General features: G+C 36.2%; 2 protein-coding genes across 11 annotated transcripts in view; both read left to right on the forward strand.

Annotated features, from left to right (window-relative positions):
* Window positions 1–5,658, forward strand: part of snx13 (sorting nexin 13) — a 37,748-nt gene extending 32,090 nt beyond the window's left edge. For all 8 annotated transcript variants that reach the window (XM_067411137.1, XM_067411142.1, XM_067411138.1 and 5 more), the window contains 2 exons: window positions 19–131; window positions 2,895–5,658. In XM_067411137.1, coding sequence (XP_067267238.1) covers window positions 19–131; window positions 2,895–3,127 — 346 coding nt within the window. In that variant the 3' untranslated portion in view covers window positions 3,128–5,658. The remainder of the gene's footprint in view (window positions 1–18; window positions 132–2,894) is intronic.
* A 2,857-nt stretch (window positions 5,659–8,515) lies between these two features.
* The window catches only part of LOC137037231 (serine/threonine-protein phosphatase 6 regulatory ankyrin repeat subunit A), a 31,213-nt gene continuing 12,609 nt past the window's right edge, over window positions 8,516–27,119 (forward strand). Inside the window, exons 1-10 of one of the 3 annotated variants that reach the window (XM_067411053.1) lie at window positions 8,516–8,680; window positions 17,986–18,069; window positions 21,219–21,297; window positions 22,134–22,204; window positions 22,292–22,492; window positions 25,343–25,430; window positions 25,520–25,662; window positions 26,450–26,662; window positions 26,783–26,861; window positions 26,939–27,053. In XM_067411053.1, coding sequence (XP_067267154.1) covers window positions 8,657–8,680; window positions 17,986–18,069; window positions 21,219–21,297; window positions 22,134–22,204; window positions 22,292–22,492; window positions 25,343–25,430; window positions 25,520–25,662; window positions 26,450–26,662; window positions 26,783–26,861; window positions 26,939–27,053 — 1,097 coding nt within the window. In that variant the 5' untranslated portion in view covers window positions 8,516–8,656. Of the gene's footprint in view, window positions 8,681–13,863; window positions 14,294–17,985; window positions 18,070–18,209; window positions 18,878–21,218; window positions 21,298–22,133; window positions 22,205–22,291; window positions 22,493–25,342; window positions 25,431–25,519; window positions 25,663–26,449; window positions 26,663–26,782; window positions 26,862–26,938; window positions 27,054–27,119 lie in introns of those variants that run through there. The other 2 variants (XM_067411052.1, XM_067411054.1) reach the window with 2 other exon arrangements.

Here is a 27,119-nt window from a genome sequence, read left to right on the forward strand (position 1 = left end):
GTTTTTTTGACTCCGCAGAGACTCTTACTGGCCGAATGGGATTCTCGCCGAGACGCCGCCCCGCAGAGACAAAAGCCTCCGCATGAGGACACGGGTCGCCGCCAAAACCACACTCCTGGGCATCATGCCGGGTACATGCAATGAGTATTAGTGAAAGTGTTAAAACAAATAGTATCAAAATACCTAGATTGGTACCAAGAAATTTTAAAAATGTGAGGATACCAGCATTTCCCCCTAGCATGTTGAGTGGATTCTTAAACATCTCTGATTGGCCATTGTGTTCACGCACTTAACAGATATGTCTGTGATTGGCTACAATGATCAATGCTTCAAAATATAAATAGACTTCTTTGATGCTCTTCACTGAGTGCTTACAGAGATACACACAGGAGCGTTTGAAAGCAAGCGTCAATCAGTGGATCTCTAATATAACCGCTAATAGACAGATCTGCTAATAGACGCCAGCTTTCAAACGCTACCGTGTGTATCTGTAAGCGCTCAGTGAAGAGGGTAAAAGATGTATATTTACAACATGTTTTTGAAGCGTTGATCACGGGTGTGTCTCATACGTCCTAAAAAGTGAAGCCGCAGGCTCTTTGATCGCCCCTTGGAGGCTGGATGCAGTACAGGTCATAAACCCCGCCTTCTCAATGCAGTCGAATGAGACTTCAGTGAAAACTGTTTCAAATAAAACTTTCTGAAAGATGGTTTTGGTCATTTAAGGTAGTTGTTATCACGCTGATATATATTCAATTGTTCGTTTTTGTGATGATTTAGATTTTAGCTAGCAATTTGATGCTATAAAAACGGGGCGTGTCGTCATGATTCAAAGTTGATTGACAGCTTGTCTGAGGACTGTCGGAGCTTCGAGGGGAGATTGAAGATGTATTAACTAACTATTAATTTTTGATTTCTTTGTTATTTAACACCAGCAAAATGAGTTGTTCAGCAGTAAACTGTACTAACCGACCTACAGGATCTGACGGATCACTGAACCTTTTTCTGTAACATTAAATATGGGTGTTATAAGCTAATTAATAAATGTTATTAGTTAAGATAACTAGGGCTGGGTACCGAACTCGATACTTTTTAGGTATCGATCGAACTGCCTCGATACTACCGAGTATCGAAAAGTGTCTTGTCATTCGGTACCTCAGAATGGAGCCGATCGAGGAGAGGCGCGGAGAAATGCTTTCGCTGTCTCGTTGAGGAGCAAGTAACGTTGCGCTACATTGTTATTTATATCTAAATATATAAAACTATACGCGCGAGAGAGACCCTATGTGCGAGAGGGCGATTGAATCAACGGTTCGTTTTCAGTTTATCTCCGAATGGACGGGTGAGAAACGGCTGTTTATGTGAGAAGCCGGTTCACTACAGATACTGTTAACAGAAAACAAAAGTGTAGCACTGCCTGCAGAAACAGCGGAACGCGCAATGTTTTTTAGAATAGTTATGGACAGGTACAACACACAGCAGCTTTACATCAGCGTTCGTCCCTCAAGTCTATGGAAACACGCGACCGGTTCATGACAGGCTCGTTCACCTGCACGAGCACAGGCTCTGCCTCTGGCTCCAGAACGCGAACAATTCTGCTGAAAAAGAGGTATCAGCGTCCTCCTGATACTGCGGATAATTGGCGGGTCGGGCCAAGTAATAAAAAAAAAAAATAACATTAAAATTAATTGCGGGTGGATGAGAGATGAATCATTAATGTGTTGATTTTAATGAAGACACAAAACTCTTATTTCACGGTAAGACGCAACGAACTTGCGTCACTCTTACTTCTGCTTTGATCTTGTTAATAATAATTAATTTTTTGAAGAACAATTGCTGAGTGATTTAAAAAGAGCCTCACATACTTAATTTTTGCATTGAAAACTAAACTTTATTAAAACTACGCTGATTTATTGTGTTGGGTAAATTTTGTTCATTTGTGCTTTTTTTTTTATTCCCCGCAGTGGCTCAGGAGATGAGTCTTTGAGTCTGAAAAAAAGTCAACAAAGTTAAAATATAAAACCAAAGATTTTTTTGAGGTTATGTAATCTTGTTTAAACAGATTTTATAAAACTGGTACCGAAAAAGGTATCGTTTAGGTATCGGTATCGAAGTCAAGGTATCGGTATCGAAAATTTTTGAACGATACCCAGCCCTAGATAACACACCTAATGTTAACCATGTCGGGAAAAAGCAGATGATCGTTATCTGGCAGTTACTTATTATTTTTATGGGTATAAAATAATAATTAGCAGGACAAAACTAATGATAGCTTACTCTAATTACAGCAATCGATCTCCTGTAACGTTAGTTGAACTTTATTTAAAATGGCAGGACCGTTTCTGACGATTTAGAGTTGTTTCTAGTGGCATATTATATTGATTTTTATCTACTGAATTTGCTGTTTCAAAAATATTATTGCTCTAGAAACAGAATAGCCTATTATTTTATAGGTAGAATTTTAAATTGTATATAATTTTTATAGTCTATTTAAAATACATGAATGATGACGCAGTCGTCTGGGCGGAAGTTTGATACCGCGACTCCGCCTTCGGGCTCCACTGACGATTCCTTCTGCGCATGCCCAGGCTCCAAACTTTTTTTTTTTTTGACGTATTGCGTAACGTGTCAGCGCCCATTCAACGGCCCATTTTGGCTTCAGTTCAATACAATGGAAGGAAGCAGCGTCGCGTCGTCCATCTTTTTTTTACAGTCTATGGTTGATCATTGTAGCAGATGTATCTGTTGAGCGCATGAACCAAACGGCCAATCAGAGGTGTTTACGAATCCGCTCAAAAGGCTAGGGGGAAATGCTGGTATTGCCACATTTTTAATTTTTACAACACTAATACCAATCAATTTGACTTGAAATTTTGAATGTTTTCTCCTCCCATCAGATGAGTTGAAGCACATCATCGGAGCGGAGACCACGCGCAAGGGCATCCTGCGTGTCTTCGACATGTTCCAGCACCAATCTCTGAACCGGCGGCTGGTCTACGTCTTTCTGGAGGGCTTCTTGGAGACCCTGTTTCCTCAGTACAAGTTCCCCGAGCTGTTTGTGAAGCTCCACTCGCGCTCGCCACGTGTACTAAAATATTCACAAAAAATGCGCAGCTTGCACAAGAGGTGACAGACGGACGATTCTCCCACCGACGTAGAGGGGGAGGAGCCAGCGGCCGTCGACCTGCCACAGCGGCGCCTGAACGGAGGCGCGTGTGGTTCTCCAGACCGGATGTTGCGGCGGTAAACGCTTGAACACATGCCTCCCTCTTAGTGCCTCCTGGCTGTTCTCGTTTAAAGCACTGCATTGACACGGCCGTAGCATAGAGGATTCATTTTGTCATCGTCCGACACTTCGGTCACCTCTGAACCACTATGAAAGACTGGGCACTAAGTGATCGTTCTCTCCGTTTGTGTTTGTTTGGATGACACTGTGTAGATATATACGATTTTTGGGGGTTTACTTTGGGTTTGTTTTGTATTCGGCAGCGGTCGCCTCATCGTCAGTACAGTATGGTGAATGAAATCTGACCGAACCAACCTATGCACCTTAACACTCATCACAAGCAGAACCATATGACAAGGGTCAGCAGCAATGTATTATGATGTTCATTTACATACATTTTGTGGCACTGAAACTGAAATAGGCGTAACGTTATCCAGCCAACCAATCGGTTGCATGAAGCGGGCAGGGTTTAAAACAGGCCACGCCCCCCAGCCTTTCACTTGCATTTAATAAAAAAAATGACTTAAATCGTTATTTAAAGCCCTCAAACATATCAAAGGGGGACAGAGATGGTGGGATTCATACTTGCATGGCCGTCTTCGACGTTCGGGTGGCTACGCATACGGAGATATGCTTTAAACGAATGTACCTGTCTCTAGTGAGCCGATGTTTGTGTGTGTCCTGTTTTTATAACTCAATCCAGTGGAGGCTCGTGTACATGTTTGTTTTTAAAAGTACTTTATTTTAGAATAGCAAGTGTAGCACTAAACTGCAACTGTCCGATGCCGAAGACTGTTTGAGTGTGAGATATAGAGTCAGCCTTAAATCCAAGACCAAGAGACGTGTGCTGTAGACGTAGCTTCCCCTCAAACACACACACAAGGTCGCGCCCTCATGCACACACATCAAGGCGATATTGACAGTCCAACTCAGAGAATATGTTATTCTTTTTTTGTGCAATATGTTTCTTTAATGCATGTTATATAATAATCATGTATGGGATAGTTTTCAAGTATATTCGAGTGAAGAATTTCAGAAGCGAATCCGAAAACTCTTCGAAACCACCTGAACATTCCGTTGTTGTAAGTGGCTTGTTTTAAAGGACTTGTTTTATAAGTCTGGCTTTTATGTTTGTGTTGGGGATGTTTTTGTTTTTAATGTTTCGTCACTCCTGCCGTTTTCTTGACGATTTGGATTTTTTGCCGTGTTTTGCTTTTAGGAACGAGTGAAAGCACATTGTAGACGAACGGAGGCTCAAAACAGAGGTCATCTGGCATTAGAGAACACACTTTCTTACTGTTAAACACTCTCCAGTCACACTTATGATATATCTACACTTTGCAAAAACATGCACGGGTCATATTTAACCCTTAAGTGAAAGTACATCAATTATACTTTGCATAAAGAAAATGAAGCCTTTTTTTTATGACAATTAAGCACATTTACTTCCTTAATTCTCATTACTGTGATGATAAATATACACTGCCCGGCCAAAAAAAAAAAGTTTTTTTCATTTTGTTTTTGTTTTTTGGGCAGTGGGTATAACAATTAAAATGAATTATTATATAGTAATATACATAAAATAAATGTAAAAATAATATAATAATTATGTAAACTATTAAACAAATACAAATAAATTATTTTTCATGTTATGTAATAAGAATTAGATTTTTCTTTCAGTTCAAGTCATGAGAATTGGAGCAGAAATTGTCTTGGAAAAGAGCTTTTTTTTACACAAATACATAATTTATTTTGATTTTGGAGTGAATATGACCTGTCTCAGATTTCATGAGTTTCATCCTTAAGACCTGGTTCAGATAATATACAAGAACTAATTGTGTTTTTAAATAAAAACAGCACTTAAACTCTTTATTGAACATTGTTTCAGTTGCTGTGATTGATTGGCCAGCATCACACAGGTTTACTCTTGTGATTTGCCTGTTTGTGGTCTTTCTCTACTGTGATTGGCTGGCACTGAGAAGCTAAACTCTGCTGTGATTGGTTGCGTCACACAGGAGCACACTTCCCCTTTAAATTTACTCAATGGTTGATACAAATGTTTCCGATTCCTGACTTGATTTTGTTTTCTGAATCCCCGTCTGTATGAATCTATGAAAATGAACTGTGCATATTGGTGTATAGTATGTGTCAGCGGTGTGCCTAAATGTACTGTCAATTATATTTTCTTATTTTTCTTTAACAAAGTAAGTCGATTTGAATGTCACGGTCATTTTAATAGACTGAAAAGGACTCTAAAAGGAGTAGAGTGTTTGCATTATGCTTCTAAAACATTCATTTTGAGCAGCTTATCTCAGTATAACACTAATAAAATTAACTCCAACTCACTGCCCTGTTCAGACTGCTGTCATTTACTGTATGTGTATGAATGCCATGATTGAGACGGAAATAAAAAGAAAGTCTTGACTAAGAATGAAGCATGGGAACTCTGAAAGTTTGACGTTTATGTGCGGGTTTGTCTTTTAAGTTTGATTCATGCTTTGATGCAAGATCTTTTAACCGGATAAATATCAGAAACTGTTTTTTGTAAGAGATTAAATGTTATTCTGAGATATAGAAATGTGGGTTGATATAATTGTTTTTTGTTATGGAAGATATTATAAATTAGACCAGAAGAGTACAGAACTTCCGGATCAAAACACAGGCGAAGAAGCAGAAACAATTGATTATTGACTGCAGGGGGACTTTAACCCTTTAAGACCGGATGAAGCGTCGGCGCTCCCGTTTGCGTGTCTCTCTTTAAGAGCCAATAAAAATTGAATCCATATAGGTAGCACAAAAATTCTTTTTGCATACAAAACCAGAGACTTTAAATGTTCATACCAAGCCTCCAACATGCTTCTGTTGCGTTGTTTTCACCCTCTAATGAGTCTGAGTAATATGCGTTTACAACAAAAACAGCACAGCCGCTAACTGAATACAAGTATGTATATTTCACGTGCTCATAACTTCATGAAAAATGCACAGATCATAAAAAAATTTTAAAAAGCGGATTCTCAAGATTAAAATGAATCCAAAATCAATATAATATATTGCATTGATCGCAAGATATTACTCACGGAATGATTTAACATACTTGGCTAAAAACATGTAATCTTTCAGGGATGAAGTGTGTAGCCAATGTTCCCGGACACATCCATGTACGTTTTTTAACGTGGAATAACACAAAATAGATATCATTTTAAAGCTTAGAATCTCATCTTTTTAATGCATCTAACCATTTTGAAAAACTCCTAATGAGTGCTGAGATGTGCCGCCCGTTGGCGCCACCTGGCTGCGGAAAAAATAAACATTTTTTTTAAACTATCCTTTATGCTATCACCACAAAATTTGAACCAGATGCAGCTCACATATAGGAGAGCATCACCAAAAAATAATTTTTATCCAATCTTATAGAGCTATTCCATGTCATATAAAAAAAAGGAAAATTATTAAAAAAAATTATACATATTTTTTTGTATTTTATCAGCTGTTTCTCAGCAAGAAAATGTCCAAATGTAATGTAATTTATATTTTCTTAAAATTTAAAAAGTGTTCTATGAAATTATGCCTATCTTTTGACTCTCCTTGCTACAGTTTTGGAGTTATGAGTCTTTACTTTTGTGTGTGTCGCTCAAAAAAAAAAAAAAAAAAAAAAAAACTCTAAAAAAGCCTTCAGGTCTTAAAGGGTTAAAGGTGCAGTAAGTGATTTCTGAGAAATGCTGTTGAAAGTGGATTAGATCAAGCACCAATCAGCAGTAAGGGGCGTGTCCACTCATGAGAGGGGAGGTGCTTGTGTTGCATAGCCTGTTCATGAATTTGGGGGCGGTGCTATCATGAAATGGGCGTGGTAATGTTGGGAGGGGGCGTGTTCATCATGTTCAGCACCTCTTAATGCACTCCAAGGATGTTTCCTTACATTTCTAGGCATTATTGTTGGTGACATCAAGATGGCGCCAAAGCACACGTTAACGAACGTGATCATCTCTAGATGCAGCTGTGGTTATTATGGGAAGGAACTTTTTAGACAAATGTCAGGTTGTGAGAAGGGCCTCGGGATCTTCGTTAGACCTAAAGGTCAGAGTGATTCAGTGACACGTCTGCTATTTTTACACACACAGCTCTAGTATTTTTATCTGCTGGAGAGGCCAGTTTCCTTTTCTTAGATTCCCCAGGAGGAGAAATGACCATCTGTCTCATTACTGCACCCCAAAGCACTGACTTCTAAATTGCTCACATGCCAAAGCAGTCTATTTAAGTATAAATTGTTAGTAAGTTTATCTGAACATTTTCAAAACTGGAGACATTATCTGTATTGAATACATTTATTTATTTTCATTTTAATCATATTTTTATTACATAAAATGTAGATATTTTAGATTATTCGATTAAAAATGTAATTATTTGATCTAAATTATTTCATTATTAAATATAAAATAATTACATTTAAATTTATATTGTAAAAATAAATAAACTCCTTTGTAGAATTTATTGCATTTTTTTTTTTTTTTTTTAAAGCTAACAGACTCTTAAGACATTCAACATTCAGCTTGTGTGAATATATTTGAACGGTTTTTGGACAGTTTGATGAGAAAAACAACACTTAGAAAGGAACAACATCTCTGGAAGGAAACATCGATGACTTCACTCGGTTTCAGCCAATCAGATGCGTCCTCGATGCGGCATTGTTGTGGAATGTCAGGCATAGATATTTTCAGACGATAAAAGAATGTCCACTCTAGATTTACTTCCGGATTGAGTGAAACTGAGTCAACTGATTTGACTTCCACGATAATAAGCGATAGTGCTAAAATCTTTGACAAGCAGTCAAACATATTCATATCAATGTCCCATTTGAGTTTAACACGAATAATCATTAAATAGTGTATTACCAGAACGTTGTACTTTGAATATCTATATAATTGAGCATGCAGTTAACCCATATGTTATTTGTTCTTGTAAATATGTAAGATATAAAACGATTTGTTTAATAGTTAAATATTAAAAATGTTTTTTTACATGATAAAAGTTAAACTAAAAATTAAATAAATAATAAAGTCCTTCTAATATTTATTAGTTATATTAATTTTTCACGTTTTTTTTTTTTTTTTTTTTTTCTTTCTTCATTTTGCATTTTGTGGATGTAATGCTTGGCTATCATATTTTAGCGCATCTGCAGCGCCCTCTATCGACCTCGCACCTGTAACTGCAGTGAGAGTCGCTCTACTGCAGAGTGGAAGCACTAGAAATGAAAGCTTCTGTGGCTTTGTGTTTGTGCCGCTTGTGTTTGTCTATTTCAGGAAGAGGAGAGGAAACTCGAGCCCAGCACACTCTGACATGTGAGGCAGAACATTACCCCTGGTCTGTCTGAGATGTTTCGGGCTCTTTTAGGCTTCATTTCCGCATGAATTCGAGCGCTGGAGGAGAAAGAAGAAGATGGTGCTGCGGATCCGAGAGCAGGTCTGTGATCAGTTACCTGCGCACACCTGAAACACACACCACACCTGTGCTCAGATCTCAGGCTGTGCTGCATCACGATGCACTACTTTAAATGTTTAAAGGAGTTTGTGAATCAAACAGTCTAAGCTTTTAATATTGCAAGTTTAAGTCGTTCAGTGATGGGTTTGTTGCTGCACATGACCTGATGTGTTGTTGCAATAATGCATTCTGTGCTTATTTATTTAGCAGTTTACCTTAGCATTTAAATTTTTTTTTTACCCTAAAACACTTTGCATAATAATATATAAATATATATCATCTGCATATGCTCAAATAACATGGACATGAACTTTTTGCAACATCAAAAATTTAGCTTTAAATGAGAAAAAGTATATTTTTATTTTGCTATTTTTTATTTATTTATTTTAGTTAATTAAATAATTTGTTTATTTTATTTTTATTCATTTAATATTATTATTATTATTATAATTTTTTTTTAAATTGTCTTAAATCTTTTTTTATTTTAATTATTATTATTATTATTATTATTATTATTATTATTATTATTTTACGGTTCATTAAATTGTCTTTTTGGCTGAATTCGCATATTTTTGTATTTTTTTGACTTGTTGCCATTTCGTTTTAATTTGTTTTTTAATTAATTAATTAACACATTTTATTTATTATTATTATTACTATTATTATTATTTTATATTATTTTTTATATTATTTTCTATTATATATATAAATATCTTTTTTATACAATTTTTGTACATTCTTTAAATTGTCTTAAATCTCTTTAAATTTATTTTTATTTGATTTTATTTTTTACAGTTCATTAAATGGTCTTTTTGGCTAAATTCACATATTTTTGTATTTTTTTACTGGGTGTCATTTTGTTTATAATTGTATTTATTTTTTAATTTAATTAATTAATACATTTTATTTATTTATTATTATTATTATTTATATTAATTCATATTATTTAATTATTACATTTTATTTTATATAGCTTTATTTTTAACTGACTTAAATCTGTTTTTCAGTTATTTTTTTACGAGCAAAAAGCCATGTTTAATATATTTGCCATTTTAAAGTCAAGTTGATCTGCATCTTCAGCTGTGACTGACAGATTCTGGCTGTTGTTATTGTTATTAAGGCCTGCTTGGTAAAACATAAGGAATTTATGACTGACAGAAAGAAAGTTTAACAGCAGTCTGCTTATAAATTGAAGCATCATCCCTCATGTGATGCAACAAAACCTGCATTTAGAAAGCACTTTTCCTCTTACTTCATTATAGGCTGTTAAATTCTGTTGAGAGGAGAAGATAGTGAAACAAAAATCAGTCATGCAAAACATGAAGTCTTTATCTTTTATTCAAGACTTTATAGATGAATGATATTTGATTGATTTGTGAGAATACATAAATAGCATGAGACTGATGTTAGACAGGAGTGACCGCACACAGGAAGTGTCTTTCACAAACAGCAGCCGCGGTCTTTGTTTGCAAGTTGTTTGAAAAATGGACAAAGAGAGAATGAAATAGCAGAACCTGCTGAAAGACATACATTGGCTTGAACTCAACTGGGTTACATTAATCTAGCTGTTCCACAGGCCCAAAAACCCAATAAACCATCAAACCAGACCAGCTGGACCAGTGTGAACCAGCACAGCTCAAACAAACTAACCTCAGTAAACACTGTTTATCATGAACAGACAGCTTTTCTCATGTGGTTGTGCTTCTCTCGTCCTCTAGAGGGCGTTTGACTTCATCAAATCCCTTCAGACTCGGTTCTGAGACTTTTAAACAAGCTCCTGCATGTTTAATCACTTTTCAAGTCTTACCAATAGTTATTAATAATAGTAGTTAATGTAAAACAGTTTACACACAATCAACTTCAAACTCCATTCTGATACAAAACACAATTTTTTGCTCATTAAATATCCTGTTTCATGCAAACATCCGTCACAAAAGCAGGGATCTGGCCTGTAGTTCATATAGCTTGTGTCTGGCATGATCTTTTTGTCAGTTCTGGCTGGTTTTATGGAGGTCAGTGAAGGTCACACTAGAGCTGCACATTATATCGTCTGATTTAAACGCATTATTGACTCAAATTCAGTCGGTGGCAGGTTTCAAACCTATGAAACTAACCTCTGCTGTTCATTATATTGTTGTGACGCCTGGTTTCTCTTGATTCAGGTTGTATTATGTTCTGCTCTGGGTCTTAGGATTAACAGTATTTCATAATGTCAAACTAAATCGATAATATCAGCCATATAACCGTGTCTATCATCAGCTCTGAATCAGACACGACGTCTGTAATGATGCTTCTGTGGCTCTGCCGTTTCTGCAGGCAGCTTGTGACGGAACGTTTTCATTGGTTGTATTCTCTGGTAGGTGAGCTTGTTATAGGCTGCATGGATACAGGGGGCGGAGCTTAGAGCCACTTTATTTTTCTTTTGTATGATAGTTTCGCTTGAATGGTAGTGTATATATAACTTCAAGTTTTCAGTTCTTATTTCATAACTCAAGTTTAGACTCCAGGGTTCAGGTAGGAAAATGTTTTGCTGTATCTTGCATCAGTATGTCAGAAAATGTCAACAGACTCCTGCGGTTCCTGAAATAATACTGTGGCGTGATCTGCTGGGGCATTGTGCATCCCATCATGCATTGCAGTGGTAATTAATTGTAAACTCCATTTTTAGTTCATGATTACAAGACCCATTGCAATAACCATGCAATTCTTACTGTTATATTTAGAAATGTGCAAACTTTCTCTTTTGAGAGTTTAATTATTAGTGTAAAGTTTGTCTTTTAAGTTACTTTTACCTGCTGGACAGCGTGTTTATGTAATGAGACACTCACGAATTAGGTTCCATTTGTTTATAGCAATAAAAATATAAATCCTGTATGTGATACAACTGCTAGACACATTAGATGAAGTATTATCTCTAACATCAACATTACTGAATCTACTGTAGTTATAAACACATTAAATGAAGATGAGTAAATAATCAATCATTAACCTTAACCCTTTTCTCAATTTCTACACACATTGCCTGCATATATAAATATGTTGATGTATATCCTATGAATCTATCACTAAATACAAAGCAACATTTTGTACCCTATTTGTGGAAAGTTCCTTAAATAAGCGTGACAGGTCATGATTTTGAACCCGTGACTTTGAGTACAGTAAAGATTCCTGACCTCTGGAATAAGTTTCCAGGCACAGATAACAGGTGTGTGATTCATGCAGACTTTGATACTGAAGCTGCTTTCATGCTCCTTTTTATGGTCTGTTTTTTTCTTCTTCTTCATCTGAAACGTTGAAAAGTCATTTTGTTTGGAGGACGTCTGCCAGGAACATCAGTGCATTTAAATCTTGTTGTAACATGCTTAGAGGTGCCATTAGATGTTCTGGATACTTGTGGTGCAATACTAGCTGATAAATCTCATTACACAAAACAATCGTCTATTTTACTTTGAAGAAAATCTCTCATGCAGAAGTGTTGAGTCCAGCAGAATCAGAATCACTCGAATAACAAGTGGTTTCTTTGAGTTGTTTGTTGCCGGCGGTGAGCTTCCTCAAATTGGAAAGGCACTATTGTGCAGAAATCACATCTGATTAATAATTCTGTGTGTGACTGTTGAAGTGTGATGAGTGTGTGTGTGTGTGTTCAGCACATCTCTCCATTAACGAGTGTCAGGCCGTCAGCAGTTTGTTGTGGTGGGCTGGAGCGAGAGGAAGAGGAGGGGGATGAGATGAAGATAAGTCAATGGAAAATGAGTCACGGATCAGACATGATCTCATAGAGACTGGAGACACACACACACATTTACCTGTGTATCTAAATGAGGACATGTGCATGTCAAAACAAAAATTATTTTGCGTAAAGAAAGTGAAGACTGGACATTTTGGACATTATTTTTATGTCAGTTAAGCACATTTTCCACTGAAATCCATCTTATTACAATATATTTGGATGTTTTACTTAAAGGAGACCTTTATTACAAGATGTAATATAAGTCTCTGGTGTCTCTGTGAAGTTTCAGCTCAAAATCCCCCACAGATCATTTATTATAACTTGTCAAATTTGCCTCTATTTGGGTGTGAGCAAAAACACGCTGTTTTTGTGTGTCCCTTTAAATGCAAATGAGCTGCTGCTCCCGCCCCCTTTCCAGAAGAGGGCGGAGCTTTAACAGCTCAACAACAACAAAGCTGGAGAATCTCACACAGACAAAATGAGGATTGTCAGTAACGGTGTTCAGCCTTACATTGTTCAAACCGGAGTCGACACTGATGGAGAGACTCAGGAAGAAGTTACAACTTTTAGACGTTTCTGAATGGTTAGTGGATAAATTGATGTAGTTGCTGTGGAGTTGATTCAAATCATCGATTGGCATGTGCCGTCATGTTGATATTTTTTTGTTGAATTGACCCTCGTTTGTGAAGCAGTCCGGTGTAAAATATACAAAATACTGTAATACAATGATTTAATAGTATTATAATGATATTTAATAATAAATTAAAATCAGCATAAATTAAATTTAGTTTAAGAAATATGAATATACATTATACATTAACAACTTAAAAATTTTGTATATGAGCTTTTCTGTAAATGTGCTTTGATAAATATTTCTGTTTTAAATTCGTATTTATTTCTTTTGATTTTGAGGCATAATATGACCTACACGTGTTCTTGACACATTTTTATGAGATTGACCCAAATAACAGTCTTACTCTTACAGCTTTTCTTTATAAATAATAAACTTATATATATATATATATATATATATATATATATATATATATATTAGTTTTTATTATTATTATTTATTATTATTATTATTATTATTATTATTATTATTATATATTTTTTTTTTACTCTGGAGAACATCCCCAAAGGCTTTGTCAGATTGAACCCACTTCTGGAAACAATTTTCTCTCTAAAGTAAAAAACAAAACACAGTGACCTTGTTCATGATCCTGACAGAGAATAATTTGATCTGTTCCTGACTGTGTTTGTCCCATCAGCTCTTTGTGCATCATATTTCACTCTCTCTCTCTCTCTCTCTCTCTCTCTGCAGTAGGGTTGGTTGGTGTGTTATTGCGGTGGGGGTTGGATCTGTGTGTGTGTGTGTGTGTGTGTGTAAAGTGCAGGTTTCAGCAGGCTGGAGCTCACACACCATTGTCCTCTCTCAGATCACAGAGAGTGTGTGTGAGTGTCAGTGTGAGTGTGTGTGTGTGAGTGAGTGTGTGTGAGGACGCTGCACGCATCTTCTCACTGCAGCACTGCTGATGTTCCTGCTCTGAGGAATTCCCTGTTCACCGGGATGTGTGCGTTTGGAAGAGGGATTTAACGCTCGCGCTGGATACTGACGGATATTAATGGCACCAGACCTGAATATCGCGGTCGGATCGCGCGCGTCGAGCGGGAGTTTTATGTGAGGAGCAGCGCTCGCTCGCGCGCGCGCGTGTGTGTGTGTTTGAAAGGCAGCTATGCGGTCGGAGCGCATGAGTCGCGTGTGTATCGTGGTCCTGGAGGAGGTGGAAGATGACGAACCCTCCCCTCTGCATTCCAAAGCCACTCCGGACCACATTTCCCAGAATTCCTCTCAGGACGAGAAGGTGAGGTGGCTGATTTGAATATTAGGATAGGTGATGATAATAGCTTCTTTGTGTGTGTGTGTGTGTGTGTAAAGCAGCAGGTATCAGTGTGAACTTCGACAGAAGAAAAGCTAAATGATTTGGTTGCTTTATTAGATGCATGTCATGATCTGTCCCTGTTATTATCTGAGGACGGATACAGACATGTTCAGATCTGATTGGGGTTCCAGGTAAGGAGATGTTTGGTGCTGCCAGCTGAGGTCCAAAAATTCCTTTGGAAACCCTGGATCATCTGACCAGGAGCAGTTTAGTGACCTTTGACCTGGTCGGAAACACAGCTGTCAGATGCAAATGTCACAACAGCATTAGTTAGGACACGCTTCCCACGTTCAGGCCTTTCTGGAAATTAAACGTGACATGGTGTGAGATGCTGAAAAAAACAAAAAACAGTGAGATGCATTGGAAAGGACAAAGATGTCCATCAAAAAACTACAAAATGCTGCAGCAAAATGTGAGAACATGTCCTGTGTGAACAGGCCTCAGGCCAGAAATGAATTCAAGGAGGCAAATGCAGACATAAATAAACATCATGCGCTCTTTACTATGTTGTTCAGATGAAAGGATTTTTACTGAAATAGGGTCAGATTTAGTTTGATTTTATTTATTTATTTATTTATTTATTATAAAGATTTATAATCTTTATAAATTTATAAACTTTCTGTAAATTTTTTTTCATTTTTTTCTAATCTAAATTTCTAATTTAAATTAATTTATTCATTTTATTTTTTCATCAAAAAACTTTAAAAACCTTGTAATATTTTTAAATTGATTTTTTTTTTCTTTTTTTTTTCTTTTTTTTTTAAATTTCTTTAGATTTTTTGCTGTCTAAGATAAACTTTAAAAACCTGAAACATAAATTTGGTTTTAATTTACTTTTTTCTAATTTTTATTCATTCATTTTTATTTATTTATTTATTTATTTTTAAACTTTAAAAAAGATGAACTTTAAAAAAAAAGTTTTATTTATTTGTTTTTTTATTTTATGATTTATGATTTTATTTTTGATTCAAATGAAAAGATTTTTACTGAAATAGGGTCAGATTTAGTTTTAGATTTTATTTATGAGATAAACTTTAAAAACATTCTGTAAATTTGTTTTTATTTTTTCTAATTTTTGTAAATCTAAATTAATTGTTAATTTAGTTTTTATTTTAGTTTTTATTAATTTTATTTTATTTTAATTAATTAATTTGGTTTTATTTTTTCATCAAAGAAACTTCAAAAACCTTGTAATATTTTTTTATTTTAGTTTTTCTCATAGGTTTTTTTTATTATTTATTATCTTAGATTTTTTGCTCTCTAAGATAAACTTTAAAAACCTGAAATGTAAATTTTGTTTTAATTTACTTTTTTATAATATTTATTTAATTGAATTTTTATAGATGTTTTTTAAATAAAAGACAAACTTTTAAAAAAATTAAATAAAAAAAAAAAGTTTTTTTATTTATTTTATTTTTATTTATTTTTTTATTTTAACCTGGCTGTGATAGTGTTACCTTCACTAGGCCATTATTCAGGGAGCTAAACATGTTCATAAAGTCTCATTTATTGCAAGATTTTCTTCAAACTGTTTCTCTGCCATGACTGTAGTAGACCTAAAAAAGAAAACTAATAAAAGAGGATCACATTTTATGCAAATGCTCACTAGCAGTGTTGAGAATGCCACATGTTTTTGTGTTGCGTTATGATTTTGTTCTCACACATTTCAGACCAAAATGCATCTTGTGTATCTAATAGTGTTCTTGATCGTTGACAACAGCAGGTGTGTAAATGGAAACTCTAGACAAATTAGCAGGATAACTAGCAGTTGGGTGGCAGAACCAGATGGGCAGGTTTCAGTTCCGTTGATTTTGCCGGCTGGTTTTGTCTTTTAATAGTTAAAAGCACCCAGTCTAAGTGGTTCTGACTGCTTTCAGTTTTTAGGACCTTCAGGCTGAAGTTTTTGCTTTTGCAACAACAAGCCACGTTTCCTTGAACAGAGGAAACCTCCCTGCATTCTTACTTTTACGACATTCCCTCCTGTCTTTCCTTCACCGTGATTAAAAACAATGTCTGCTTTCAGCTGCTGCATCATCATGTGTTTGTTAGGTGAATCCACATACAGCAGGTGTGTGTGTGTGTGTGTGTGTGTGTGTGTGTGTGTGTGTGTGTGTGTGTGTGTGTGTGTGTGTGTGTGTGTGTGTGTGTGTGTGTGTGTGTGTGTGTGTGTGTGTGTGTGTGTGTGTGTGTGTGCTTTTGTTTATATTACATTGTGGGGACCAAATGTCCCCATGATGTAATATAAACCTGAGTTCACCTACATCGTGGGGACCAGCCAGCGGTCCCCACTTTTCAAAAGGCTTATAAATCACACAGAATGAGTTTTTGTGAGAAAGTAAAAGTGTGCACAGTTTCCTGTGATGGTTAGGTTTAGGGGTAGGGGTAGTGTAGGGGGATAGTAAATACGGTTTGTACAGTATAAAAACCATTATGTCTATGGAATGTCCCCACATTTCACAAAAACAAACATGTGTGTGTGTGTGTGTGTGTGTGTGTGTGTGTGTGTGTGTGTGTGTGTGTTATTTTAGTGTTATTTATAAAATATTATAGTATTTATGACTATTTTGAATTAGCACTTATTTTTATATTTATTTAAATTTTAGTTTCATTTTTAGTTTCATTTTTAGTCATTTTGTTTATTTTTTATTCTTAAATATTACTATTTAGGTTTAATTTGTTTTTATTTAATTTTCAGTATTATTTATTTATTTGCAGTGAATAATTTCAGTGCTTCAACTTAAAATTATTTAATAATAATAATAATTTTTAAAAAAAGGTACAGACTGGTTTTGTTCTAATATTTGTTTCATTTTATTTCAGCTTTAATTAAATTAACAAAAATGTATTTAATAGCTTTAGTTGACAATAATAACACTGGTTCGATGAATTCAGAGCTTGTATGCTGTCAGAACATGGCAAAACAATATTTTCACAATCAGATATTACAGTTTTGCATGATATATAAGTATCAGCCAAAGCAAATATTGTGCCATTTTCCTTTTTATTTAACAAACAAACATTTACCCTTTATTAGAACGTAGAATTATACATGCTTTTACATGCATAACTTTATCAGCTACAGTATAAGCATAATTATTGGCTATTTTGGCCAACATCTCTATATATTAATGCATCCCCATCATACTGTATTCCTTTGACCTGGTTGGAAATCTTCATTTATGATCTGTCCAGTATAAACTGTTGATTTGATTCTGTTTAAAGTAAAGTAAGTGAGCACAGAGGGACAGTTAAACTCAGATTCTCTCCCTATCTCTCCATATTATCACAGATGATGTTAGAACTGATTTCATACACTATTAAATACATTTTAATTAATCCTGAACTTGAATGGATTTTTCTCTTTGGCGTCTTGATAAATCAATGGCATCTTTTCTTCTGTTGTCTATAATAAACCGCTTGACGTTTGATTCTCAGAATTCATCATTTCTGCATAGATTAAACACAATGTTTCATTCGTTTAGCTTCTTTTCATCTTCACACAACATTTTCAACACATTCAAAAAGAGCTTGTCAGTTTTGATCAATATGATGCTTCTGAGTTTAACAATATCTTCATTGTTGTCTTTGACTGTTTCTCTCTCATTCCTCCACAGCCCTCTCTGATTAAAGCCATATTTAATGTGGACACAGATGAAGTTCGCTCTCTCATATTCAAGAAAGAAGATGTCAATGTACAGGTAAATGTCCATTACTTACAAAAACACACTTTTTGGCTAAACTATCCCTTTAAATTCCATTGAAGTTCTCTGTAAATGGGTCCTTTTTTAGTCTTTATTGCATCTGGCTGGGTATTGAAATCAGTTCATTGATCTCTCAGTGATGGATGGTCTTCTGAAATGGACACAGTGGCAGTTTCTGTACATTATTATCCTTCATTTGATAATGGCTCTACGTCTGAGAGGTTAATACTCTGTCATGAGCCTGCATTTGGACTGAAGATGGTTATTTCACTGCTTGCTGTTTAATGAGGAGTCTGTTTTCATCGCCAATGCATGGTCTGGACTGGAGCGACGCCCATTCGACTGCCAACCAATCACTGATGGCCTTTTGGGTCAGATGACTCAGTGTGGCTTGGCCTCCTGTTTTCCATTCTCATTCCAGACCAGATGGAAAACAGAAGCCTGCAGGGTGGCATGACACTGGAGAATGAATGATTGCCGCTCTTTCGTAATTGCCTTTATTGATGAAAATGTAGAACGAGCTTTACTCTGGCATCTGGAGGAATGTTTAAAGCTACAGTGATCGCAGAAGATCTCAGGAACCTGAAACAGAAAAATGTGTGTGTGTCTCATGTTTCTGCATGCCGTCTCAAGAGATCTGTGGCCACATTGATCGGTGTGGATCTCTCTCACACACACGGATGTATCACTGTGTGCCATGCACAAGAATCCAGTGTGTGTATCATATATCACAGACCCTGCTGAAACCACACATGCATCAAACGCCAAGCTTTCAAATGGAGTACAAAACACATGCAAATCAGAGGTGAATTACAAAATTACTATTTTCGCTGTAGTGTAAAAAGCAGATGAGTGTAAAACCACCAGCTTTACTCTGTTTTGGATGTGTATTTTTGAGCTGCAGTAGTTCTAGAGAATTTGATTGGTTGATGTTTTTCTCTTGCACCACTCGGCGATAGACATAATGATTTTTTTCTAAAGAAATTAATTCTTTTATTCAGCAAGGATGCACTAAATTGATCAAAAGTGACTGTGACATTTTATAATGTTACAAAAGATTCTATTTCAAATAAATACTGTTCTTTTCAACTTTCTGTTCATCAAAGAATCCTAATGATCATAAATGTTTCTTGAGCAGCAAATCAGAATATCAGAATGATTTCTGAAGGATCATGTGACACTGAAGACTGGAGTAATGATGCTGAAAATTCAGCTTTGTTTTCTATGTGAATATATTTTAAAATGTAATTTATTCCTGTGATCAGTTATTTAAAATGGTAATAATATTTCACAATATTACTGTTTTTACTGTATTTTTGATCAAATAAATGCAGCCTTGGTGAGCAGAAGAGACTTATTTCAAAAACATTAAAAAATCTTACCAACCCCAACCGTTTGAGCAGAAGTGTGTATATACAAACCCGATTCCCAAAAAGTTGGGACACCGTATACAAATTTTGAATAATAAAGGAATGCAATAATTTACAAATCTCATAAACTTATATTTTATTCACAATAGAACATAGATAACATATCAAATGTTGAAAGTGAGACATTTTGAAATGTCATGCCAAATATTGGCTCATTTTGGATTTCATGAGAGCTACACATTCCAAAAAAGTTGGGACAGGTAGCAATAAGAGGCCGGAAAAGTTAAATGTACATAAAAGGAACAGCTGGAGGACCAATTCGCAACTTATTAGGTCAATTGGCAACATGATTGGGTATAAAAAGAGCCTCTCGGAGTGGCACTGTCTCTCAAAAGTCAAGATGGGCAGAGGATCACCAATTCCCCCAATGCTGCGGCCAAAAATAGTGGAGCAATATCAGAAAAGAGTTTATCAGAGAAAAATTGCAAAGAGTTTGAAGTTATCATTATCTACAGTGCATAATATCATCCAAAGATTCAGAGAATCTGGAACAATCTCTGTGCGTAAGGGTCAAGGCCGGAAAACCATACTGGATGCCCGTGATCTTCGGGCCCTTAGACGGCACTGCATCACATACAGGAATGCTACTGTAATGGAAATCACAACATGGGCTCAGGAATACTTCCAGAAAACATTGTCGGTGAACACAATCCACCGTGCCATTTGCCGTTGCCGGATAAAACTCTATAGATCAAAAAAGAAGCCATATCTAAACATGATCCAGAAGCGCAGGCGTTTTCTCTGGGCGAAGGCTCATTTAAAATGGACTGTGGCAAAGTGGAAAATTGTTCTGTGGTCAGACGAATCAAAATTTGAAGTTCTTTTTGGAAAACTGGGATGCTATGTCATCCGGACTAAAGAGGACAAGGACAACCCAAGTTGTTATCAGCGCTCAGTTCAGAAGCCTGCATCTCTGATGGTATGGGGTTGCATGAGTGCGTGTGGCATGGACAGCTTACACATCTGGAAAGGCACCATCAATGCTGAAAGGTATATCCAACATATGCTCCCATCCAGATGTCGTCTCTTTCAGGGAAGACCTTGCATTTTCCAACATGACAATGCCAGACCACATACTGCATCAATTACAACATCATGACTGCGTAGAAGAAGGATCTGGGTACTGAAATGGCCAGCCTGCAGTCCAGATCTTTCACCCATAGAAAACATTTGGCGCATCATAAAGAGGAAGATGCGACAAAGAAGACCTAAGACAGTTGAACAACTAGAAGCCTGTATTAGACAAGAATGGGACAACATTCCTATTCCTAAACTTGAGCAACTTGTCTCCTCAGTCCCCAGACGTTTGCAGACTGTTAAAAAAAGAAGAGGGGATGCCACACAGTGGTAAACATGGCCTTGTCCCAACTTTATTGAGATGTGTTGATGCCATGAAATTTAAAATCAACTTATTGTTTTCTTAAAATGATACATTTTCTCAGTTTAAACATTTGATATGTCATCTATGTTGTATTCTGAATAAAGTTTTGAAATTTCCACATCATTGCATTCTGTTTTTATTCACAATTTGTACAGTGTCCCAACTTTTTTGGAATCGGGTTTGTAAATAATATTGTATATAATGTATATTATATATATGTATATATGTATATATATATATATATATATATATATATATTATCTATATATGTATATATGTATATATATATATATATATATATATATATAATATATATATATGTTGTGACTCCTCAGGACAGTGAGAAGAGGACGCCACTCCACGCGGCTGCATACCTGGGCGACGCTGAGATCATAGAGCTGCTCATCCTGTCAGGTATGAATCCACATGAGTTATGAGAACACAAACCTCCAGTGCAGTGACTGGAATATAGAAATTCATTAATATACCAATGCTTTTGTATCATCTGTTTTGGACAAAAAAATTATCCTTCACCTGATCCTTCAGAAATCATTCTAATATGATGATTTGAAACATTTCTGAATATTATCAATATTGAAAACAGTTCATAATTCTTTGGAAATTGAAGCATTTTTGCAGGATTCTTTGATGAATAGAAAGTAGAACAACATTTATTTGAAATATAAAATAAGTCTCTTTTGATCAATTTAACACATCCTTGATGAATTAAAAGTATTAATTTCTTTAAAAAATAATTGTACTGACCCCAAACTTTTGAACAGTAGTGTGCGTCATTGAAGTGTCTGTTTAGATGTTTTCATCTAAATAAAACATATCAAGCATTTAAACACACTAGACACAACAACTAACAATACCATTCTGACATTGTGTACAGTATATAATATAAAATGCCTAATTTATGTCAATTATAGAAACAATTATGTCAATTTCTAGATTTTGCAATCGATCACTGAAAACTCATATTTGCTGAGATCTACAGTAATGACACACTGACAAAACAGATACACATCATGTGACTTTCTGAAAGGGCCGCATAATATGTACGTGTGTTACGGGAGGTTGTCATCATGAATGACAGAGTAAAAGTAACAGGTGCTGCTGTATTTTAAGCAACAGATGTGATCCCACAGGATTGTGGGAGTTTATGGGAAGCTCAACGTATCCGGCTTCAACTGTGACATTAATAACTGTAATTCATTTTGCATATCCTTTCTCTCTCTTTCTCTCAGGGGCGAGAGTAAATGCCAAAGATAATAAATGGCTCACTCCTCTTCATCGGGCCGTAGCTTCCTGTAGTGAGGTAGGACACGTCCTCCATGTCGTCGGAACAACAAATATAAACATACAAATGTTTTCAGGCTCATTAATGTCCTCATTGTGTGTTCAGGAGGCCGTCCAGGTGCTGTTGAAACACTCTGCGGATGTCAACGCAAGGGATAAAAACTGGCAGACGCCGCTGCACGTGGCCGCGGCCCATAAAGCAGTGCGCTGCGCCGAGGCATTAGTGCCATTGCTAAGCAACGTCAACGTGTCGGACCGCGCCGGACGTACGCCTCTTCATCACGCGGCCTTCAGCGGACACCTGGAGGTCAGACGTTCACTCTCACTGTCATTTCTCTCACACACAGATCAACAGGTGCACAATATCTGCCTGTCATAGCACAGGAAACAAGACCTGTTTACACAAAGAATGAAAGGAAAAGTGAAACGGATGACAGACTAAAGAGATATTTACACCAAGAGTGAAATAAGAAAGTCTGGGTGTTCACATGCTTTAAAGGCATTTTTGGATTAAAATATGTTATATATTTAGTTGACTTGTGTACGTACATTATCCCAAATGTTTCCAAGAATGTTTAAATCCAGAGAAATTAGCAATTTTAACCAGGACACGGGCTGTGTCCGTGCGTCGCCTATCAATGACATCATACCCACATTACCCTTGATTTTTTTTTTTTTTTTTATATAACAGGTGAACAACTGTTTGGATACATTCATTGACAGAAAACTAATCATGTTATATAGCTCAACACAGTAAGTCTATAAAGATGTAATATAAGTCTCTGGTGTCTCCAGAATGTGTCTGTGAAGTTTCAGCTCAAAATCCCCCACAGATCATTTATTATAGCTTGTCAAATTTGCCTCTATTTGGGTGTGAGCAAAAACACGCCATTTTTGTGTGTGTCCCTTTAAATGCAAATGAGCTGCTGCTCCCCGCCCCCTTTCCAGAAGAGGGCGGAGCTTTAACAGCTCAACAACAACAAAGCTGGAGAAAACTAGTGATGTCACAGCCCTGGAAGAAGCTTGTTGTAGTCCCTTCCAGCCGTTTGTTGTAGTCCTTAAAAAGCAATTTCTGAAAAAGCAAATATCTCCCTTTGCATTGAACTTTGAGCATCATAACTTAATAACTACATAACTAAGCAGGCAGTATTAACGTCTAGATCTGTGCACAGCTGAATCATCAGATTAGGTAAGCAAGCAAGGACAACAGCGAAAAATGGCAGATGGAGTGATAATAACTAATATATTTTTAGTGATATTTGTAAATTGTCTTTCTAAATGTTTTGTTAGCATGTTGCTAATCCACTGTTAAATGTGGTTAAAGTTACCATCGTTTCTTACTGTATTAACGGAGACCAGAGCCATTGTTAGTTTCATTTTTAAACACTTGCAGTCTGTATAGTTCATAAACACAACTTCATTCTTTATAAATCTCTCCAACAGTGTGTAATGTTAGCTTTAGCCACGGAGCACTATCAAACTCATTCAGAATCAAATGTAAACATCCAAATAAATACAATACTCACATGATCCGACACATGCATGCAGTATGCATGACGAACATCTTGTAAAGATCCATTTGAGGGTTATATTAGCTGTTTGAACTTTGTAAATGCACTGTATTATAGTCGAGAGCTCGGGGGCAGGGAGCGCGCGATTTAAAGGGGACGCAGCCTGAATCGGTGCATAGTTAATGATGCCCCAAAATAGGCAGTTAAAAAAATTTATTTAAAAAAATCTATTGGGTATTTTGAGCTGAAACTTCACAGACACATTCAGGGGACACCTTAGACTTATATTACATCTTGTAAAAACTGGTTCTAGGGCACCTTTAATAAATCTTGTAATACATTAGATCATCCATGAATATGATTTTGGAAAACGAGTCCTGTCGGATTCTTTTTCACCGGCTGTAGACATGAAAACAACACCTCCCATGATTCCGCAAAATCAAGGCGTCATCAAGCTACGCCTTTGTTTTGAATAAGTTACCTCTAGTGGCAAAAAATTACATATTGTGCCTTTAATGCAAAATACAGAAATATAGTCTCTGATCATATAAATTTCACTCAAGTTAATGCTTTTTTCTAATTTTACAGATTACACTACCGTTCACTAGTTTATAGTCATAAATATTTTTTTGTAGGACACATTAAATTGATCAAAAGTGACATTTTATAATGTTACAAAAGATTTCTGTTTCAAATAAATGATGTTCTTTTGAACTTTCTTTTCATCAAAGAATCATGAAAAAAAAAGAATATCATGGTTTCAACCAAAATATGAAGCAGCACAACTGTTTTCAACATTAAAGATAATCATAAATGTTTCGTGAGCAGCAAATTGGAATATTAGAATGATTTCTGAAGGATCATGTGACTCTGAAGACTGGAGTAATGATGCTGAAAATTCAGCTTTAATCACAGGAATAAATTACATTTTAAAATATAATCACATAGAAAACAATTATTATTTTAAATTGTAATAATATTTCACAATATTACTGTTTTTACTTTATTTTTGATCAAATAAACGCAGCTTTGGTGAGCAGAAAAGACTTCTTTCAAAAACATTACAAAATCATACCAACCTCAAACTTTCAAACACTAGTGTATATTTGCATTTGAACTTTCCAAACAAAGTCAGACAATCTTAAAAGTCATGTGACCCAAGACTAGTTGACACAGGCAATCAGTTGGCACAAACTTTGCCCTTTTTTCTGCTCCACTGTGTCTTTTTATCTTCTTTCTACAATTAGATCAACAGATTGAGGTCTGTCTAGAATGCCGCTGGCAGACACATGACCCAAAAGCTGATATATTATTGATCAGTCAGGGTTTTTATTCCAGGCAGACTAGGGAAAAACAACCAGGGCTGTGTCCTGTTCGCTCTCATTTTCATTCACTCCTTCAAGTGAACTATATTAGTGGCCTGAATGAGTGAATGAGGGTATAGGAGGCGATTTCAAACATTGCTCAGGTCAAGTCAAATAACATGAATTTAATTTGATTGGAATTAAAATGACACTTATTCTACTGGAACATAATGGAGCATTTAAATTGATTTTAATTTATACTTTCCATCTTGACTCTTGCTAAAATCATAATCTTCAAATCTGACATGCATGCATGTGTAATCTTTAGTGTCTTTATTGCAGATGGTTCAGTTGCTTGTATCCAGAGGTGCAAACATCAACGCTTTTGATAAGAAGGACAGACGAGCTGTTCACTGGGCCGCATACATGGGTGAAAAACATCAACATCAGAACAAACAGAAAACATGTTTCTGTCATTGATCTGAAATCACTCACTCCCTCTCTCTCTCTCTGTCTCAGGTCATTTAGAGGTCATGAAGTTACTGGTGTCTCATGGTGCTGAGGTTTGCTGTAAGGATAAGAAATCATACACTCCGCTTCACGCCGCTGCCTCCAGTGGAATGATCAACGTGGTGAAATACCTGCTGAATCTGGGAGTTGATGTAAGTAAGCCCCGCCCATATGTACATACAACTCCACCTCTTGGTCATCACGTGAACTGTGATTGTTTTTATATAGAGGACACATTCCGTATCTATAGCCAAAGCTACAAATGTTCAAATTAAATACCATTCACAAGTTACTACATGCAGACATTCATTGAACTCACATTGTTATATGCTGTTTTTCTTAAATTATAAAAGAAAGAAATCAAATTTGCATCTTTTGACATTTAAAAAAGGGATTTGTACCATTAAATCATCCTACAAGTTTCATAGCTTATTATAAACAAAGCATTTATTTAACCATTCCCAGAGGCAGGAACAAGTGGATGGATTATATGTTTCCTGTCAGAGGATTTTATGTTTGTTCGGAGCATTTGACTGCAGATTGTTTTATAATAAAGGCACAATGTAATGGAGAGTTCGCAAAGAAACTTTTGTTGAAAGGTGAAACAGCCAACAGTTTCTGACAGCAGCTGCATCACAAACCATAGGTAAACAATAATGCATAATGCTTTTTATATGGATTATGTTTACAAAACAGTTACTCGCATGCAGTAGTGAGGAGGCATTGATACTGTTTCCTATGCAATGACGTTAGCCAATCATAACAGTATGTAATATAATATCTAGCAGACTATATTATATGCTGTATTATTGACTGTAAATATGACTGTATTTACATAATCTGCACCAAGGCATTTACTGGATCAATAATACAGTAAAACTATATTATTACGGTTTTATTTAAAATAACTGTTGAAGATCTGTCCCTCTTTGTCTTCAGATTAACGAGCCGAACGCTTATGGAAACAGTCCTCTGCACTTGGCGTGTTTTAACGGGCAGGACGTGGTGGTGAACGAGCTGATAGAAGCAGGTGCTGATGTCAATCAAGTGAACGAGAAGGGCTTCTCCCCGCTGCACTTCACCGCTGCCTCCCGGCAGGGGGCGCTGTGTCTGGAGCTGCTCGTGGCCAACAGGGCCAATGTCAACAGCAGGGTCAGTGACATTTCCCAATTTTCCAGTTAGGGTCGGTTCGCACAGAACTCGTTTTTTTAAGTAAATTTTTTTTTCAAAGGAACTAACACTTTTATAATACTAAAATAACTTCTTTTCCAGAGTAAAGATGGTAAAACTCCTCTCCACATGGCGGCCATTCACGGGCGATACTCCAGATCGCAGGCCATCATTCAGAACGGTGAGTGTGTTATCCTACTCGTTTCTTGTTCGTTTTCCTCTCCAGTTACTCGTCATCCTCTGTTTCCACGTTTGTAGGCTCAGAGATCGACTGCGAGGATGAGAACGGAAATTCTCCGCTTCATATAGCGGCTCGTTACGGTCACGAGCTGCTCATCAACACTCTCATGACGAACGGTGCAGATACGGCAAAGTGAGTGACAGGCATGTGTTTACACGGTTACGCCTGATTTATAAGCTCATGCTGATCATGTGACTG

Source organism: Chanodichthys erythropterus, chromosome 15, assembly GCF_024489055.1.
Source record: "Chanodichthys erythropterus isolate Z2021 chromosome 15, ASM2448905v1, whole genome shotgun sequence".
NCBI lineage: Eukaryota > Metazoa > Chordata > Actinopteri > Cypriniformes > Xenocyprididae > Chanodichthys > Chanodichthys erythropterus.